At 46.1% G+C, this 16282-nt stretch overlaps 1 protein-coding gene across 2 annotated transcripts in view; it reads left to right on the top strand.

Annotated features, from left to right (window-relative positions):
• Nucleotides 1–16282, top strand: part of SPEF2 (sperm flagellar 2) — a 208053-nt gene that overhangs the window by 169630 nt on the left and 22141 nt on the right. For both annotated transcript variants that reach the window (XM_056546664.1, XM_056546656.1), the window contains 6 exons: nucleotides 94–232; nucleotides 3309–3440; nucleotides 9187–9325; nucleotides 11177–11406; nucleotides 12317–12423; nucleotides 15499–15681. In XM_056546664.1, coding sequence (XP_056402639.1) covers nucleotides 94–232; nucleotides 3309–3440; nucleotides 9187–9325; nucleotides 11177–11406; nucleotides 12317–12423; nucleotides 15499–15681 — 930 coding nt within the window. The remainder of the gene's footprint in view (nucleotides 1–93; nucleotides 233–3308; nucleotides 3441–9186; nucleotides 9326–11176; nucleotides 11407–12316; nucleotides 12424–15498; nucleotides 15682–16282) is intronic.

Below are 16282 nucleotides of genomic sequence, written 5' to 3'. Positions count from 1 at the left end.
GTTATTGTATTTGCTATACATTGTATTTATGTTCATTTTTGCTTTGTTCCCATTTGTGTGTGTTTTATACCAACTCAGACATTTTGCCCTTAGATATCAACTGAAAGACAAGCACTGGAGGCGGAGGAAGAGAAGGAACGCCAGATGTTGGAACTAAAAGAAAAAGAAAGAGTTAAAGTCTCCCAAAGCAGCCAAAAAGGGGCAAAAAAGAAATCACCTGACAGGAAAAAAGGTGAGCACCCCCTAGTGGTGGTGGAAATAAAGGACCACCTATATGTGATATTTTAAACGCCGATATTAGCTGGGATTTTCTAATATTTTATTGTGTGTTGCTGGATAAGAAGATTGTTAGTACTAGGATTATTATATATACATTGTGGTGACATCAAATTACTCTGTTAGGCTGGGTTCACACTACGTTTTGTACTTACAGTTCCTGCATACGGCTGGGAGGAGGGGGGTGGGGCTTAATCACGGCGCCCGCACTCAGCCATATAGGGGAACCGTATTTAATGCACGTGGTCGACCAGGTTTTTGCCTGCGGTCGGGAAACCGCATATGGCCGAAAACGCAGCCAACCGGAAGCTGCGATTCACTCGGGTCGGCTCATAGACATGCATTAAATACGGTTCCCCTATACGGCTGAGTGCGGGCGCCGGAATTAAACCCCGCCCCCTCCTCCCAGCCATATACGGGAACCGTAAGTACAAAATGTAGTGTGAACCCAGCCTTACACTTTACAGGCTTATTATTATCCATTTGAGCCATTAAAGTTCAGCTGATCACATTGCGGCACTATAAATGACTACTTTGGAGGCACTATGGGTGACATTGCTATGGAGACACAGTGGGTGACATTGTTATGGAGGCACTATGGATGACATACTTATGGAGGCACTATGGATGACATAGTTATGGAGGCACTATGGATGACATAGTTATGGAGGCACTATGGATGACATAGTTATGGAGGCACTATGGATGACATAGTTATGGAGGCACTATGGATGACATAGTTATGGAGGCACTATGGATGACATAGTTATGGAGGCACTATGGGGGACAAAGTTATGGAGGCACTATGGATGACATAGTTATGGAGGCACTATGGATGACATAGTTATGGAGGCAGTAAGGATGACATAGTTATGGAAGCACTATGACTGACAATGTTATGGAGGCACTATGGATGACATAGTTATGGAGGCACTATGGATGACATAGTTATGGAGGCACTATGGATGACGTAGTTATGGAGGCACTATGGATGACATAGTTATGGAGGCACTATGGATGACGTAGTTATGGAGGCACTATGGATGACATAGTTATGGAGGCACTATTGTTGACATAGTTATGGAGGCACTATGGATGACATAGTTATGGAGGCACTATGGATGACATAGTTATGGAGGCACTATTGATGACAATGTTATGGAGGCACTATGGGTGACATAGTTATGGAGGCACTATGGATGACATAGTTATGGAGGCACTATGGATGACATAGTTATGGAGGCACTATGGATGACATTGTTATGGAGGCACTATGGATGACATTGTTATGGAGGCACTATGGGTGACATAGTTATGAAGGCACTATTGTTGACATAGTTATGGAGGCACTATGGATGACATAGTTATGGAGGCACTATGGATAACATAGTTATGGAGGCACTATGGATGACATAGTTATGGAGGCACTGGCTGACATTGTTATGGAGGCACTATGGATGACATAGCTATGGAGGCACTATGGATGACATTGTTATGGAGGCACTATGGATGACATAGTTATGGAGGCACTATGGGTGACATAGTTATGGAGGCACTATTGTTGACATAGTTATGGAGGCACTATGGATGACATAGTTATGGAGGCACTATGGATGACATTGTTATGGAGGCACTATGGGTGACATAGTTATGGAGGCACTATTGTTGACATAGTTATGGAGGCACTATGGATGACATTGTTATGGAGGCACTATGGATGACATTGTTATGGAGGCACTATGGGTGACATAGTTATGGAGGCACTATGGGTGACATAGTTATGGAGGCACTATTGTTGACATAGTTATGGAGGCACTATGGATGACATAGTTATGGAGGCTCTATGGATGACATAGTTATGGAGGCACTATGGATGACATAGTTATGGAGGCACTATGGATGACATAGTTATGGAGGCACTGGCTGACATAGTTATGGAGGCACTGGCTGACATAGTTATGGAGGCACTGGCTGACATTGTTATGGAGGCACTATGGATGACATAGCTATGGAGGCACTATGGATGACATTGTTATGGAGGCACTATGGATGACATAGTTATGGAGGCACTATGGGTGACATAGTTATGGAGGCACTATTGTTGACATAGTTATGGAGGCACTATGGATGATATAGTTATGGAGGCACTATGGATGACAGTTATGGAGGCACTATGGATGACATAGTTATGGAGGCACTATGGATGACATAGTTATGGAGGCACTATGGATGACATTATTATGAAGGCACTATGGATGACATTGTTATGGAGGCACTATGGGTGACATAGTTATGGAGGCACTATTTTTGACATAGTTATGGAGGCACTATGGATGACATAGTTATGGAGGCCCTATGGATGACATAGTTATGGAGGCACTATGGATGACATAGTTATGGAGGCACTATGGATGACATAGTTATGGAGGCACTGGCTGACATTGTTATGGAGGCACTATGGATGACATAGTTATGGAGGCACTATGGATGACATAGTTATGGAGGCACTATGGATGACATAGCTATGGAGGCACTATGGATGACATAGCTATGGAGGCACTATGGCTGACATAGTTATGGAGGCACTATGGATGACATAGCTATGGGGGCACTATGGTTGACATTATTATGGAGGCACTATGGATGACATAGTTATGGAGGCACTATGGATGACATTATTATGTTGGCGCTATAGCTAGCATATTTGTCCCTGCTATACTTGGCATGGAGGACATAGCTTAGTGCTCTTTCTGGGTTCGTTACAAGGGTTTAGGGACTTACTCCTTGCTAATCCTGTTCTGAGGGAGTTGTGAAGGTGATAAAGGAGGAATGTGATGTTCTACCTATCTTGGACAGAGTGTTGAATGGTCATATAGTGTTATCAGAGAGTGCTGGCTTTATTGTGGAGATCCAGCTGGTGTATGAGCTATACAGCCAGTGCTTCATGGGAAGAAATATTCAATTCTTTATAAGGAAAAATGGAGTAAGGTATAATCTCTAGTCCAGATTTATATTTCTGTTCTTTATTTTAGGGGGGAAATCACCGGGGCCTGCAGCTCCCACTCCTCAACCCTCATCCCCGGAGGACAACTCAGAGCTGCAGAAGAAACAGCAATGTAAAATGAAGATGAAGCAGGAATATATGGCCGCTCTTGAATGTGAAGGTCAGTGCGGGTAACAGGGGTGTGCATTATCTACTGCATAGATGTAGCTATAAAGAACATTCCGCATTGTTTTGGCATGACAAACCACTTTCCTAATGCAGCTCCCTAAGCTATTCCCGTGGGATCCTGCTGCAGGAACATCCAGTGATCAGATGGTTACATTATACATTCTCTATGATGACCATTTGCCCTAACTGGAGACAAGAGCATGGACTGTGTCAGACCATCGTATACACCAGTGTTTCCCAAACAGTGTGCCTCCAGCTGTTGCAAAACTACAACTCCCAGCATGCCCGGTCAGCCAACGGCTGTCCCGGCATGCTGGGAGTTGTAGTTTTGCAACAGCTGGGGGCACCCTGTTGGAAAACACTGGTAAACACGGAGTCACATCTGCCATGAGGCAAGATGAGTATCTTGTCTCAGGCAAGAGATTCCCTAAAGGGGTGGTGCCAGTGCCAGCACCTACAGCAGGGGTCTCAAATTTAAATTATCTGGGGGCCACTGGAGGTAGCAGCTGGATGAGGCTGGGCCGCATGCGTTCCTCACATATAATGCCTCCATCATGCGCTCCTCACATATAATGCCCCCATCATGGGCTCCTCACATATAATGCCCCCATCATGCGCTCCTCACATATAATGCCCCATCATGCGCTCCTCACATATAATGCCCCCATCATGCGCTTCTCACATATAATGCCCCCATCATGTGCTCCTCACATATAATGCCCCATCATGTGCCCCTCACATATAATGCCCCCATCATGTGCCCCTCACATATAATGCCCCCATCATGTGCCCCTCACATATAATGCCCCCATCATGTGCCCCTCACATATAATGCCCCCATCATGTGCCCCTCACATATAATGCCCCCATCATGTGCCCCTCACATATAATGCCCCCATCATGTGCCCCTCACATATAATGCCCCCATCATGTGCCCCTCACATATAATGCCCCCATCATGTGCCCCTCACATATAATGCCCCCATCATGTGCCCCTCACATATAATGCCCCCATCATGTGCTCCTCACATATAATGCCCCATCATGCGCTCCTCACATATAATGCCTCCATCATGCGCTCCTCACAAATAATGCCCCCATCATGCGCTCCTCACATATAATGCCTCCATCATGCGCTCCTCACATATAATGCCCCCATCATGCGCTCCTCACATATAATGCCCCCATCATGCGCCCCTCACATATAATGCCCCCATCATGCGCTCCTCACATATAATGCCCCCATCATGTGCTCCTCACATATAATGCCCCCATCATGCGCTCCTCACATATAATACCCCCATCATGCGCTCCTCACATATAATGCCCCCATCATGCGCTCCTCACATATAATGCCCCATCATGCGCTCCTCACATATAATGCCTCCATCATGCGCTCCTCACAAATAATGCCCCCATCATGCGCTCCTCACATATAATGCCTCCATCATGCGCTCCTCACATATAATGCCCCCATCATGCGCTCCTCACATATAATGCCCCCATCATGTGCCCCTCACATATAATGCCCCCATCATGTGCCCCTCACATATAATGCCCCCATCATGTGCCCCTCACATATAATGCCCCCATCATGTGCCCCTCACATATAATGCCCCCATCATGTGCCCCTCACATATAATGCCCCCATCATGTGCCCCTCACATATAATGCCCCCATCATGTGCCCCTCACATATAATGCCCCCATCATGTGCCCCTCACATATAATGCCCCCATCATGTGCCCCTCACATATAATGCCCCCATCATGTGCTCCTCACATATAATGCCCCATCATGCGCTCCTCACATATAATGCCTCCATCATGCGCTCCTCACAAATAATGCCCCCATCATGCGCTCCTCACATATAATGCCTCCATCATGCGCTCCTCACATATAATGCCCCCATCATGCGCTCCTCACATATAATGCCCCCATCATGCGCCCCTCACATATAATGCCCCCATCATGCGCTCCTCACATATAATGCCCCCATCATGTGCTCCTCACATATAATGCCCCCATCATGCGCTCCTCACATATAATACCCCCATCATGTGCTCCTCACATATAATGCCCCCATCATGCGCTCCTCACATATAATGCCCCATCATGCGCCCCTCACATATAATGCCCCCATCATGCGCTCCTCACATATAATGCCCCCATCATGTGCTCCTCACATATAATGCCCCCATCATGCGCTTCTCACATATAATGCCCCCATCATGCACCCCTCACATATAATGCCCCCATCATGCTCCCCTCACATATAATGCCCCCATCATGCGCTCCTCACATATAATGCCCCCATCATGCGCTCCTCACATATAATGCCCCCATCATGCGCTCCTCACATATAATGCCCCCATCATGCGCTCCTCACATATAATGCCCCCCTCATGCGCTCCTCACATATAATGCCCCCATCATGCGCTCCTCACATATAATGCCCCATCATGCGCTCCTCACATATAATGCCCCCATCATGCGCTCCTCACATATAATGCCCCCCATCATGCACTCCTCACATATAATGCCCCCATCATGCGCTCCTCACATATAATGCGCCCATCATGTGCTCCTCACATATAATGCCCCCATCATGCATTACTCACATATAATGCCCCCATCATGCGCTCCTCACATATAATGCCCCCATCATGTGCTCCTCACATATAATGCCCCCATCATGCACTCCTCACATATAATGCCCCCATCATGCGCTCCTCACATATAATGCCCCCATCATGCGCTCCTCACATATAATGCCCCCATCATGCGCCCCTCACATATAATGTCCCCATCATGCGCCCCTCACATATAATGCCCCCTTTATGCGCCCCTCACATATAATGCCCCCATCATGCGCTCCTCACATATAATGCCCCCATCATGTGCCCCTCACATATAATGCCCCCATCATGTGCCCCTCACATATAATGCCCCCATCATGCGCTCCTCACATATAATGCCCCCATCATGCGCCCCTCACATATAATGCCCCCATCATGCGCTCCTCACATATAATGCCCCCATCATGCGCCCCTCACATATAATGCCCCCATCATGCGCTCCTCACATATAATGCCCCCATCATGCGCCCCTCACATATAATGCCCCCATCATGCATTACTCACATATAATGCCCCCCTCGCTGTGCTCCTCACATATAATGCCCCCATCATGCGCTCCTCACATATAATGCCCCCATCATGCGCCCCTCACATATAATGTCCCCATCATGCGCCCCTCACATATAATGCCCCCTTTATGCGCTCCTCACATATAATGCCCCCATCATGCGCCCCTCACGTATAATGCCCCCTTTATGCGCTCCTCACATATAATGCCCCCATCATGCGCTCCTCACATATAATGCCCCCCTTGCTGTGCTCCTCACATATAATGCCCCCATCATGCGCTCCTCACATATAATGCCCCCATCATGCGCTCCTCGCATATAATGCCCCCATCATGTGCTCCTCGCATATAATGCCCCCATCATGCGCCCCTCACGTATAATGCCCCCTTTATGCGCCCCTCACATATAATGCCCCCTTTATGTGCCCCTCACATATAATGCCCCTATTATGCGCCCCTCACATATAATGCCCCCATCATGCGCCCCTCACATATAATGCCCCCATCATGCGCCCCTCACGTATAATGCCCCCTTTATGCGCCCCTCACATATAATGCCCCCATCATGCGCCCCTCACGTATAATGCCCCCTTTATGCGCCCCTCACATATAATGCCCCCTTTATGTGCCCCTCACATATAATGCCACCTTAATGCGCCCCTCACATATAATGCCCCCTTCATCATCCACCAGCAACACCCCCCACCAGAAGTAGCACCCCCATCATCCAACAGCCAACAGCACCCCCATCATCCAACATTCCCCCTACCCCCCTGTGGTAATAGCATGAGCTGATGGATGATGAGGGGTGCTAATTCTGGGGGGGGAGCATTAGGTAGGCAGCAGTTTCCCCACATTAGGAAGGTAGCATGTTCCCCACATTAGGAAGGTAGCATTGCGCTTCTCCTCTCCGCGGCGGCCTGAGGAATGACGTCACTGACGTCCTCCTGCGCGGGTCTGCGCGACGTCCCTTATCAGACTCGAGCCAGCTGGCCAACCGGAGACGGGGAGGAGGAGGGTGGGGTAAGTGAAGGTAATGGGCCCTATTTGACAGGGCGGGGGTGAAGTCTTCCGGCATTTAGCGCTGCTTGCCTGAAGCAGGGCTAAATCCCTGAAGAAGTCACCTGCCCTGCGTCTGGAACTACATGTCCCGGGCGTTGGGTAATTCAAATTGCCCCTGACCTACAGAGTGTAGGACCATGTGCCCAAACTGGAGACAAAAGCATGGACTTTGTCAGACCATCATATACACCTTCCCTGAGGCTGTGTTCACCCGTTGTGTTGCCTTTTTTCTGCGTTTTTGCTGTGATTTACCCGAGATAGCAGCAAAAATATATATTAAAATTTAGACTGCAATTTTGCAAACTCACAGCAAAAGCATAGCCAAAACGCAGTACAAATGCTACAAAAACGCTGTAAAAATGCAGCAAGTGAACATAGCCTGAAGACTTCAGATCTTCGAAAAACATCTCTGTTGTGATTAGAGGTCAAATCGCCTCTTTCGCCTCATGGCAACACACTTTGAATAATAAAACGCATCAAAACTGCACATATTGGGAACTGACCTCAACCCACATGTGAGTCTAATCTGGTCACCTGGCTTCAAGGGGTACTCCACTGCCCCAGCGTTTGAAACATTTTGTTCCGAACGCTGTGTTTGCGCTGGCCACGCCCCCTCAATGCAAGTCTATGGGAGGGCACCATCACGCCCCCTTCCATAGACTTGCATTGTGGGGGTCTGACATCACGAGGGGGGCGTGACCGACCCCCGCAGCCCAAACATAGCATTCGGGACTAAATGTTCCGAACGCTGGCCATTGGAGTACCCCTTTAACTCCAGCAACAGCAGCCTTGATAAAACTCCACACTCTCTTTCTGCAAAGTCAGAAGATTTATGGGAAATGTAGGCAGCATAGGAATATCATTTCTGTTTTGAAACAGGAATTAGTATGGCTGAAAACTCATGCCTACAACTTCAGCTAAGGCTGCATTCACACCACGTTTTTGCAATACAGTTCCCGTTTACGTTTTCAATTTGAAAACCGTACGGAACCGTATTGAAAACCATATGCATTGACTCTCCATTGAAAACCGTATGCCAAACTATGCATCAGGTTGTGTACTTTTGCATGTACTTTTTTTTTTTTTTTTTGCTGTACCCAAATCCGTAGCCTGCCACGGTTTTTGGTCCGGGTGAAAAAACATATTGAAACCGTAAACTGTTCTTTTAACATGGGAGTCAATGGGAACCGTAGAGAACCGTATGTGCGTACGGCTCCATCTGGGCTGCACCATGCAGTTTTTTGACTTTGCACATGCGCAGTGCACACCAAAAGTTTTTTACTTGGAATTTCAATCAAATAAGTGAAACTTTATTCATAATGGAGTAAAAAGTTAAAAACGGGTTAATTTTTGTACACATGTTTTGATAAGGTTTAGTTCGGTTTGGTGGAATCCGTTTTTCATCAAAAACCTGATACGGGAACTGTATTGCAAAAATGTGGTGTGAATGCACCCCTAAAACGCGTTAGCACAAGGCATACACAAGAACCCTTTTACTGAAGCATCTTTGTTATTACTTTCTTTGTTCAGAGACTTCTGTGAACTCCAGGCTTGAACTTGTAAAAGCGAAAGCTCTGGAAATGTGCCAAGAGATTGTGACAAGAGCGGAGCAGGCTTATAAGGACATGGACATGTGGCTGGGAGCACAATTTCTAGCAGAGATGTCAAGGTACAACATTTCATGAAGAACATTACAATAATAATAATAATGCATTACAATAGTAATAATAATAATAAAAAAAACATTACAATTAGAGATGAGCGAACTTACAGTAAATTCGATTCGTCATGAACTTCTCGGCTCGGCAGTTGATAACTTTTCCTGCATAAATTAGTTCAGCTTTCAGGTGTTCCCTCGGGCTGGAAAAGGTGGATACAGTCCTAGGAGACTCTTTCCTAGGACTGTATCCACCTTTTCCAGTCCACCGGAGCACCTGAAAGCTGAACTAATTTACGCAGGAAAAGTCATCAACTGCCGAGCCGAGAAGTTCGTGACGAATCGAATTTACTGTAAGTTCGCTCATCTCTAGTTACAATAATAACAGTCTCTAGAACAGTCTTCTACAACTTGTATCTCTTCAGAGGCTGTCAGGTTGTGCAGCAAGCTGTAGTTTTGCAACAGGTAAAGAGCCGCAGGTTGGGAAGGATCTAGATAAAGATCCATTTAGAGGTCACCTGTGTGGATCCAAATTAGGATTAGAGGTATCATTTGGCCAAACAAGAAAAGCTACATTAATGAATACACAGATAAGCTGGTACGAAGTCTGTAATGTACTGATCTGTTCATTAAGCAGAGCTACCCACTTTTTATACACTGGATATATACTAAAAGTGTACGCCACAAGTTATACATAGCAGTTAAAGGGGTACTCCAGTGAAAACCTTTTTTCTTTTAAATCAACTGGTGGCAGAAAGTTAAACATATTTGTAAATTACTTCTATTAAAAAATCTTAATCCTTCCAGCACTTATTAGCTGCTGAATGCTACAGAGGAAATTCCTTTCTTTTTGGAACACTGATGACATCACGAGCACAGTGCTCTCTGCTGACATCTCTGTCCATTTTAGCAACCATGCATAGCAGATGTATGCTAAGGGCAGCATGGTGGCTCAGTGGTTAGCACTGCTGCCTTGCAGTGCTGGGGGCTTGGGTTCAAATCCCACTAAGGAAAACAATAAATAAAGCGTTATTATTATTATAATAACATCAGCAGAGAGAACTGTGCTCGTGATGTCATCAGAGAGCATTCCAAAAAGAAAAGAATTTCCTCTGTAGTATTCAGCAGCTAATAAGTACAGGAAGGATTAAGATTTTTTAATAGAAGTAATTTACAAATATGTTTAACTTTCTGCCACCAGTTGATTTAAAAGAAAAAAGGTTTTCACCGGAGTACCCCTTTAAAGGGTTACTCCGCTCCCCAGCGTCCGCAACATTGAGTTCCGAACGCTGTCTGCGGGCTTCCGTATGCACGCCTGCCCCCTCATGATGTCACGGCCTGCCCCCTCAATGAAAGTCTATGGGAAGGGGGCGCGACGGCAGTCGCGCCCCCTCCCATAGACTTGCATTGAGGGGGAGGGACGTGATGTCACAGGACGGGGCGTGACATCACGAGGGGGTGGGTGTGAACACGGAAGCCCACACACAGCGTTAGGAACTCCATGTTCCGGACGCTGGGTAGCGGAGTAACCCTTTAACCAGGGGACACCTGCTTGCTATCTCAGCCCTTGGTCAATCTCCCAGAAATTCCTCAGCTGACTGTTATCAGCTCAGCCGTTCCTTCCTGAGAACTCCTCTACTACTACCAATTAGAGTCACCCCTAGCCTTTCTCAAATTCAGCCTATTTTATAACAAATTCTGTGCTTTGAGAATATTAACTGTTTAATTAACATAATAGGAAACACTGCTCTAGAATCTGTGGGACACCTTTTATAGGGATGGGTACTTCAGAGAAGTCCCGGGAGGGCACTGCACTGCTTATCTGACTTACTGGTGACGTGGAATCCACCTTTGTGTTCACAGCATTGGGAAACTGATTCAGATCGCTCATCACTGTGTCGAAACCAGCACAAAAATACAGTACGAACTGGTCCTGGAGCAAACCGACTTCTACATAAACTCAGATATAAAAGTGATCGCCGATCCAGTACCACAACCGAGACCTCCACCGGTGGAGAACCCTCCGGGGGCAACCCTCACTGTGTCTCAGCTCCGCCGTTTGCACAAGCAGTTTTTGCAGGTAGCGCCTGATGGTAAGTCCTACAGTGTCATCTGTTTTATGCAAGCACAGCTGCCTCTGTGTTTCCCATAACTGTAACTGGGTCATGCGATCACATGTCTGACCCACAGAAAATCACAGCGTTTAATGTGTCAGAGGAATTGGTCTGTCCTGAGTCAGCTGACTTCCTGTGAACCACAGATTAGCTCCCAAACCTCTTCCCATCCCTCCCCTCCAGCTCTATCTGTATACTGTCGATGCTGTTATCTCTGTGAGACTATATCGTAGTAATACGCCTCACGTTAAGGTGCAAACACAGCCTAAAGACTTCATATCTTAATAAAGCACCTCAATTGTGAAAAAATGTAGGCAGCATTAGAAAATCATTTCAGTGATGGTATTACAATCTGTAATGGCCCATGCATGCCACATTTGATAAATAGGTAAGCAGAAGGCATACACAAAAACCTTAAAGGGGTACTCTGCTGCTAGGCGTTTGGAACAAACTGTTCAGAACGCTGGAGTTGGCGCCGGGAGCTCATGTCGTGGCCCCGCCCCCTCATACCGTCACGCCCCGCCCCCTCAAAGCAAGTCTATGGGAGGGGGCGTGACGGCTGCACTATATAAGCACAGCAATATATAAGCTTCATTATACATTAGAAGGGTACTCTGGTACTCCAGCGTTCTGAACATTTTGCTCAGAATGCTCAGAGCTGGAGGCTGTGATCTAAAGAGGCCTGTGGAAAATGAAAGAAGCGATCTGATTGGTTGCTATGGGCAACTGCACCACTCTTCCTCTGCACAGGTTTTGATAAATCTCCCCCTTTGAGTTTTAGATACTGTATATATATTATATTTATTCATTTATTTATTGATATATTTCTCGTTTTTAATTGTAGCAGTTAATGCTTTTTATAGAATTGCATTATATATCCATTTCATAGGGCTTATGTCAAGCAAGTTATTCTCTGATATTTTGGTGGATCTCACTTCGATGACTCTTGGAGACGATGCTCTCCCAGATGTATGGATGCATCTCCCACTATCTGAGGTAAGTTATAAGTAACATCTTCTGAAGAGGCAAACCTCAGTCTCCTGTCCCCCTCTGCTTTATGGCATACCATAGAGTGCCCAAATAGTACATTGATACAGTGTACAGATAACACTGCCCTAATGTAAACTACATTTTTTTAATTTATTTTTTTGTAGCTATATCCCACAGGATAGATGATATGTTCTAATGGTGGGACAACCCCTTTAAAGGGAATGTCCACATTTTAACAATATGTTGTTTTTAGGTCCAACTTGAATTATTATTAAATGGCCACTGTCAGATCCAAAAACTTTTTATATGTTGTTACTGATGAAAATTAAAGACCTTTTGTAGCTTTTGTAGTTTAAAATATTTTGGATATTTAATAAAGAAAACAGCTCCTGAAGATCCCACCACTAGAGGTCCCCATACCCACTGGGACACTAACAAGTCCTGCAGCAGTATCAGGCTCGTCCATGAGTCATAGACAAGAGATAACACATAGACAAGGCTGCATGAGCAGATTAACCAATCACCTCCCACCACCGCAAAGGAGGGACACGCCCCCTCCAACCACACACCAATCACCTCCCACCACCACAAGGAGGGACACGCCCCCTCCAGCCACACACCAATCACCTCCCACCACAAGGAGGGACACGCCCCCTCCAACCACACACCAATCACCTCCCACCACCACAAGGAGGGACACGCCCCCTCCAACCACACACCAATCACCTCCCACCACCACAAGGAGGGACACTCCCCCTCCCACCATACACCAATCACCTCCCACCACCACAAGGAGGGACACTCCCCCTCCCACCACACACCAATCACCTCCCACCACCACCACAAAGAGGGACACGCCCCCTCCCACCACACACCAATCACCTCCCACCACCACAAAGGAGGGACACGCCCCCTTCCACCACACACCAATCAGCTCCCACCACAAGGAGGGACACGCCCCTCCAACCACACACCAATCACCTCCCACCACCACAAAGGAGGGACACGCCCCCTTCCAACACACCAATCACCTCCCACCACCACAAGGAGGGACACGCCCCCTCCAACCACACACCAATCACCTCCCACCACCACAAGGAGGGACACTCCCCCTCCCACCACACACCAATCACCTCCCACCACCACAAGGAGGGACACTCCCCCTCCCACCACACACCAATCACCTCCCACCACCACCACAAAGAGGGACACGCCCCCTTCCTATGAGAGGATTTCTAACACTGTAAGCTAATGAACCTCGCGGCTCGGCCGTTAATTACTTTAGCCTGCATAAATTAGTTCAGCAAAAATAGAGAAACATAGCCGCACATCCGCCATTTGTATTTTGATCTACTTGCTTCTCAGCATAATTTAATAAACTAACAGGTTGTTATTATACATTTTGATCAAAAAGTACAAGCCCACTCACCACGTCAAGGCCACCTAGTCAGAGAGGGTAATTCTCATATCCCGTCCTCATATCCCGTCCTCATATCCTGACCTCCTATCCCGACCTCATATCCCGACCTCCTATCCCGACCCATAATATGTGTCCCAGGTATTGAAATATGTCCAGCTATACACAAGTTATGTGGGAACATACATTTCCTTCTATTAAAAAATCTTAATCCTTTCAGTACTGATGAGCTGCTGAAGTTGAGTTGTTCTTTTCTGTCTAAGTGCTCTCTGATGACACGTGTCTCGGGAACCGCCCAGTTTAGAAGCAAATCCCCATAGAAAACCTCTTCTACTCTGTGCAGTTCCCGAGACAAGCAGAGATGTCAGCAGAGAGCACTGTTGCCAGACAGAAAACAACAACTCAACTTCAACAGCTGATAATTATTAGAAGGATTAAGATTTTTAAATAGAAGTAATTTACAAATCTGCTTAACTTTCTGGAGTCAGTTGATATAAAAAAAATATAGTTAAAAGTTTTTTCCTGGAATACCCCTTTAAGATTGATTAAAAGAAAAGATACAGAGTGTCTCAGGAACTGAGTATGCTCCATGTCCATTGGGTGCTGGCTGTTTATAATAGCAGTTACCAGGGTCAGTCCTATCCCGGCATGTTAACCCTCCCTAGATGTTCAGTCAATAGCTACCATGGCATCTAGGAGGTAAGATGATAGGCGCTGATCCTGTCATGTCTCTGATCTGATTTCACATCTGCAGGGTGCCATTTGGTTGTCTTGGAAGCCAGAGATATCTCTGAAGGCCGTCAACAGGACTTCCATTACACCGTAGACAAACTGTAATAGGAGATCAACATTTTTTTTTATTTCTTTTTTTTTTTGCAATACATTATATAGTAAAATGAAGACTGTTAACAAAAGTACATTTGGTCTAGCAAAAAACAAGTCCTCATACAGTTCTGTCAATAAAAAAAAATAAAAAACATTAAAGGGGTACTACGCTCTGCGTTTGGAACAAATTGTTCTGTACACTAGAGCCGGGAGCTTGTGACGTCATAGCCCCGCCCCCTCATGATGTCACGCCCCACCCCCTCAATGCAAGTCTATGGGAGGGGGCGTAACGGCTGTCCCATGGACTTGCATTGAGGGGGCGGGGCTATGATGTCACGTGATCCCGGCGCCGACTCCAGCGTTTGGAACAGTTTGTTCTAAACGCTGAGCAGCGTAGTACCCCTTTAACGTTCTTGGAATGTGAGGAGGAGATAACGAAAACAAATGAAAATATTCGGGTCATTAAAGGGATTGTGCGCTACCCTGACTTTCGGAGATCCACTCACAGCGTCCGGAAGTTATGGGAAAGGGGGCGCGACTGCTGCCACGCCCCCTTCCCATAGACTTTGGTAGAGGGGGCGGGCGTGACGTCACGAGGGGGCGGGCGAGACGTCACGAGGGGTCGGGCGTAACGTCACGCCCGGCGGCCTTTGAACATGGAAGCCCGCACACAGCATTCGGAGTAATGAACTTCCGGACGCTGTGAGAGGAGCTCCGAAAATCAGGGCAGCGCACAACCCCTTTAAGGGATTAAGCAATTTCTGAATAAAACTCAGAAGATGACCAATGAGATGTAGAATTCTCTCCATCATATTATGGCCATTGTAACTGTATTGCAGATTCAGGAAATAACCTCTGTGCTGTCTGACAGCTCAAATTCCATACATTGGCGAAAGTTCTTGTTATCAGTTTCTTCTCCCTGGCCGTACCCATCTCTGCCCCAGCTCCTGAAGACCCTACAGAGATTCAAGGCTGTAGATGACACTGGATGTGGCACTGTCCGTGAAGAGCAGTACAATAAGGTAATGTAAACAAACCCCACTCACTATTCTGCTGGTGGGATCACTGTGTATATACATTACATTACATTACTTATCCTGTACTGATCCTGAGTTATATCCTGTATTATACTCCAGAGCTGTACTCACTATTCTGCTGGTGAGGTCACTGTGTATATACATTACATTACTTATCCTGTACTGATCCTGAGTTATATCCTGTAAATCTTTTTTATTAGAAAAATGTAAATCATAACAAACACAAAAACCAGCACAACTTTGCCATAACTGAAAACAACAACATAAAATAACATAAACCCAAACTTTACATTTCAAATAAAAGAACATAAATCCTGCCTAACCGGCCAGCCCAGTTTTCCCTAGAAAATACTAGAGACGCACCTTACATAACCAAATATCTAACAACACTCACATACATACTCAACTTGCATTACCAAAAAAGAAACATAAAAATAGCACAATTTAGCTGTAACTCAAAAACACCCAAACTTGGGAAAACACACACAACAAGGACTCCCACTACACCCCATTAATTTAATATATATATGTATATATACACATACTTTTTTTTTTCCCCTAATTGTTAAGAAAGAAAATTAAATCT

Source organism: Hyla sarda, chromosome 1 (genome assembly GCF_029499605.1).
Source record: "Hyla sarda isolate aHylSar1 chromosome 1, aHylSar1.hap1, whole genome shotgun sequence".
NCBI lineage: Eukaryota > Metazoa > Chordata > Amphibia > Anura > Hylidae > Hyla > Hyla sarda.
This window is presented reverse-complemented; position numbering and strand designations above follow the sequence as displayed.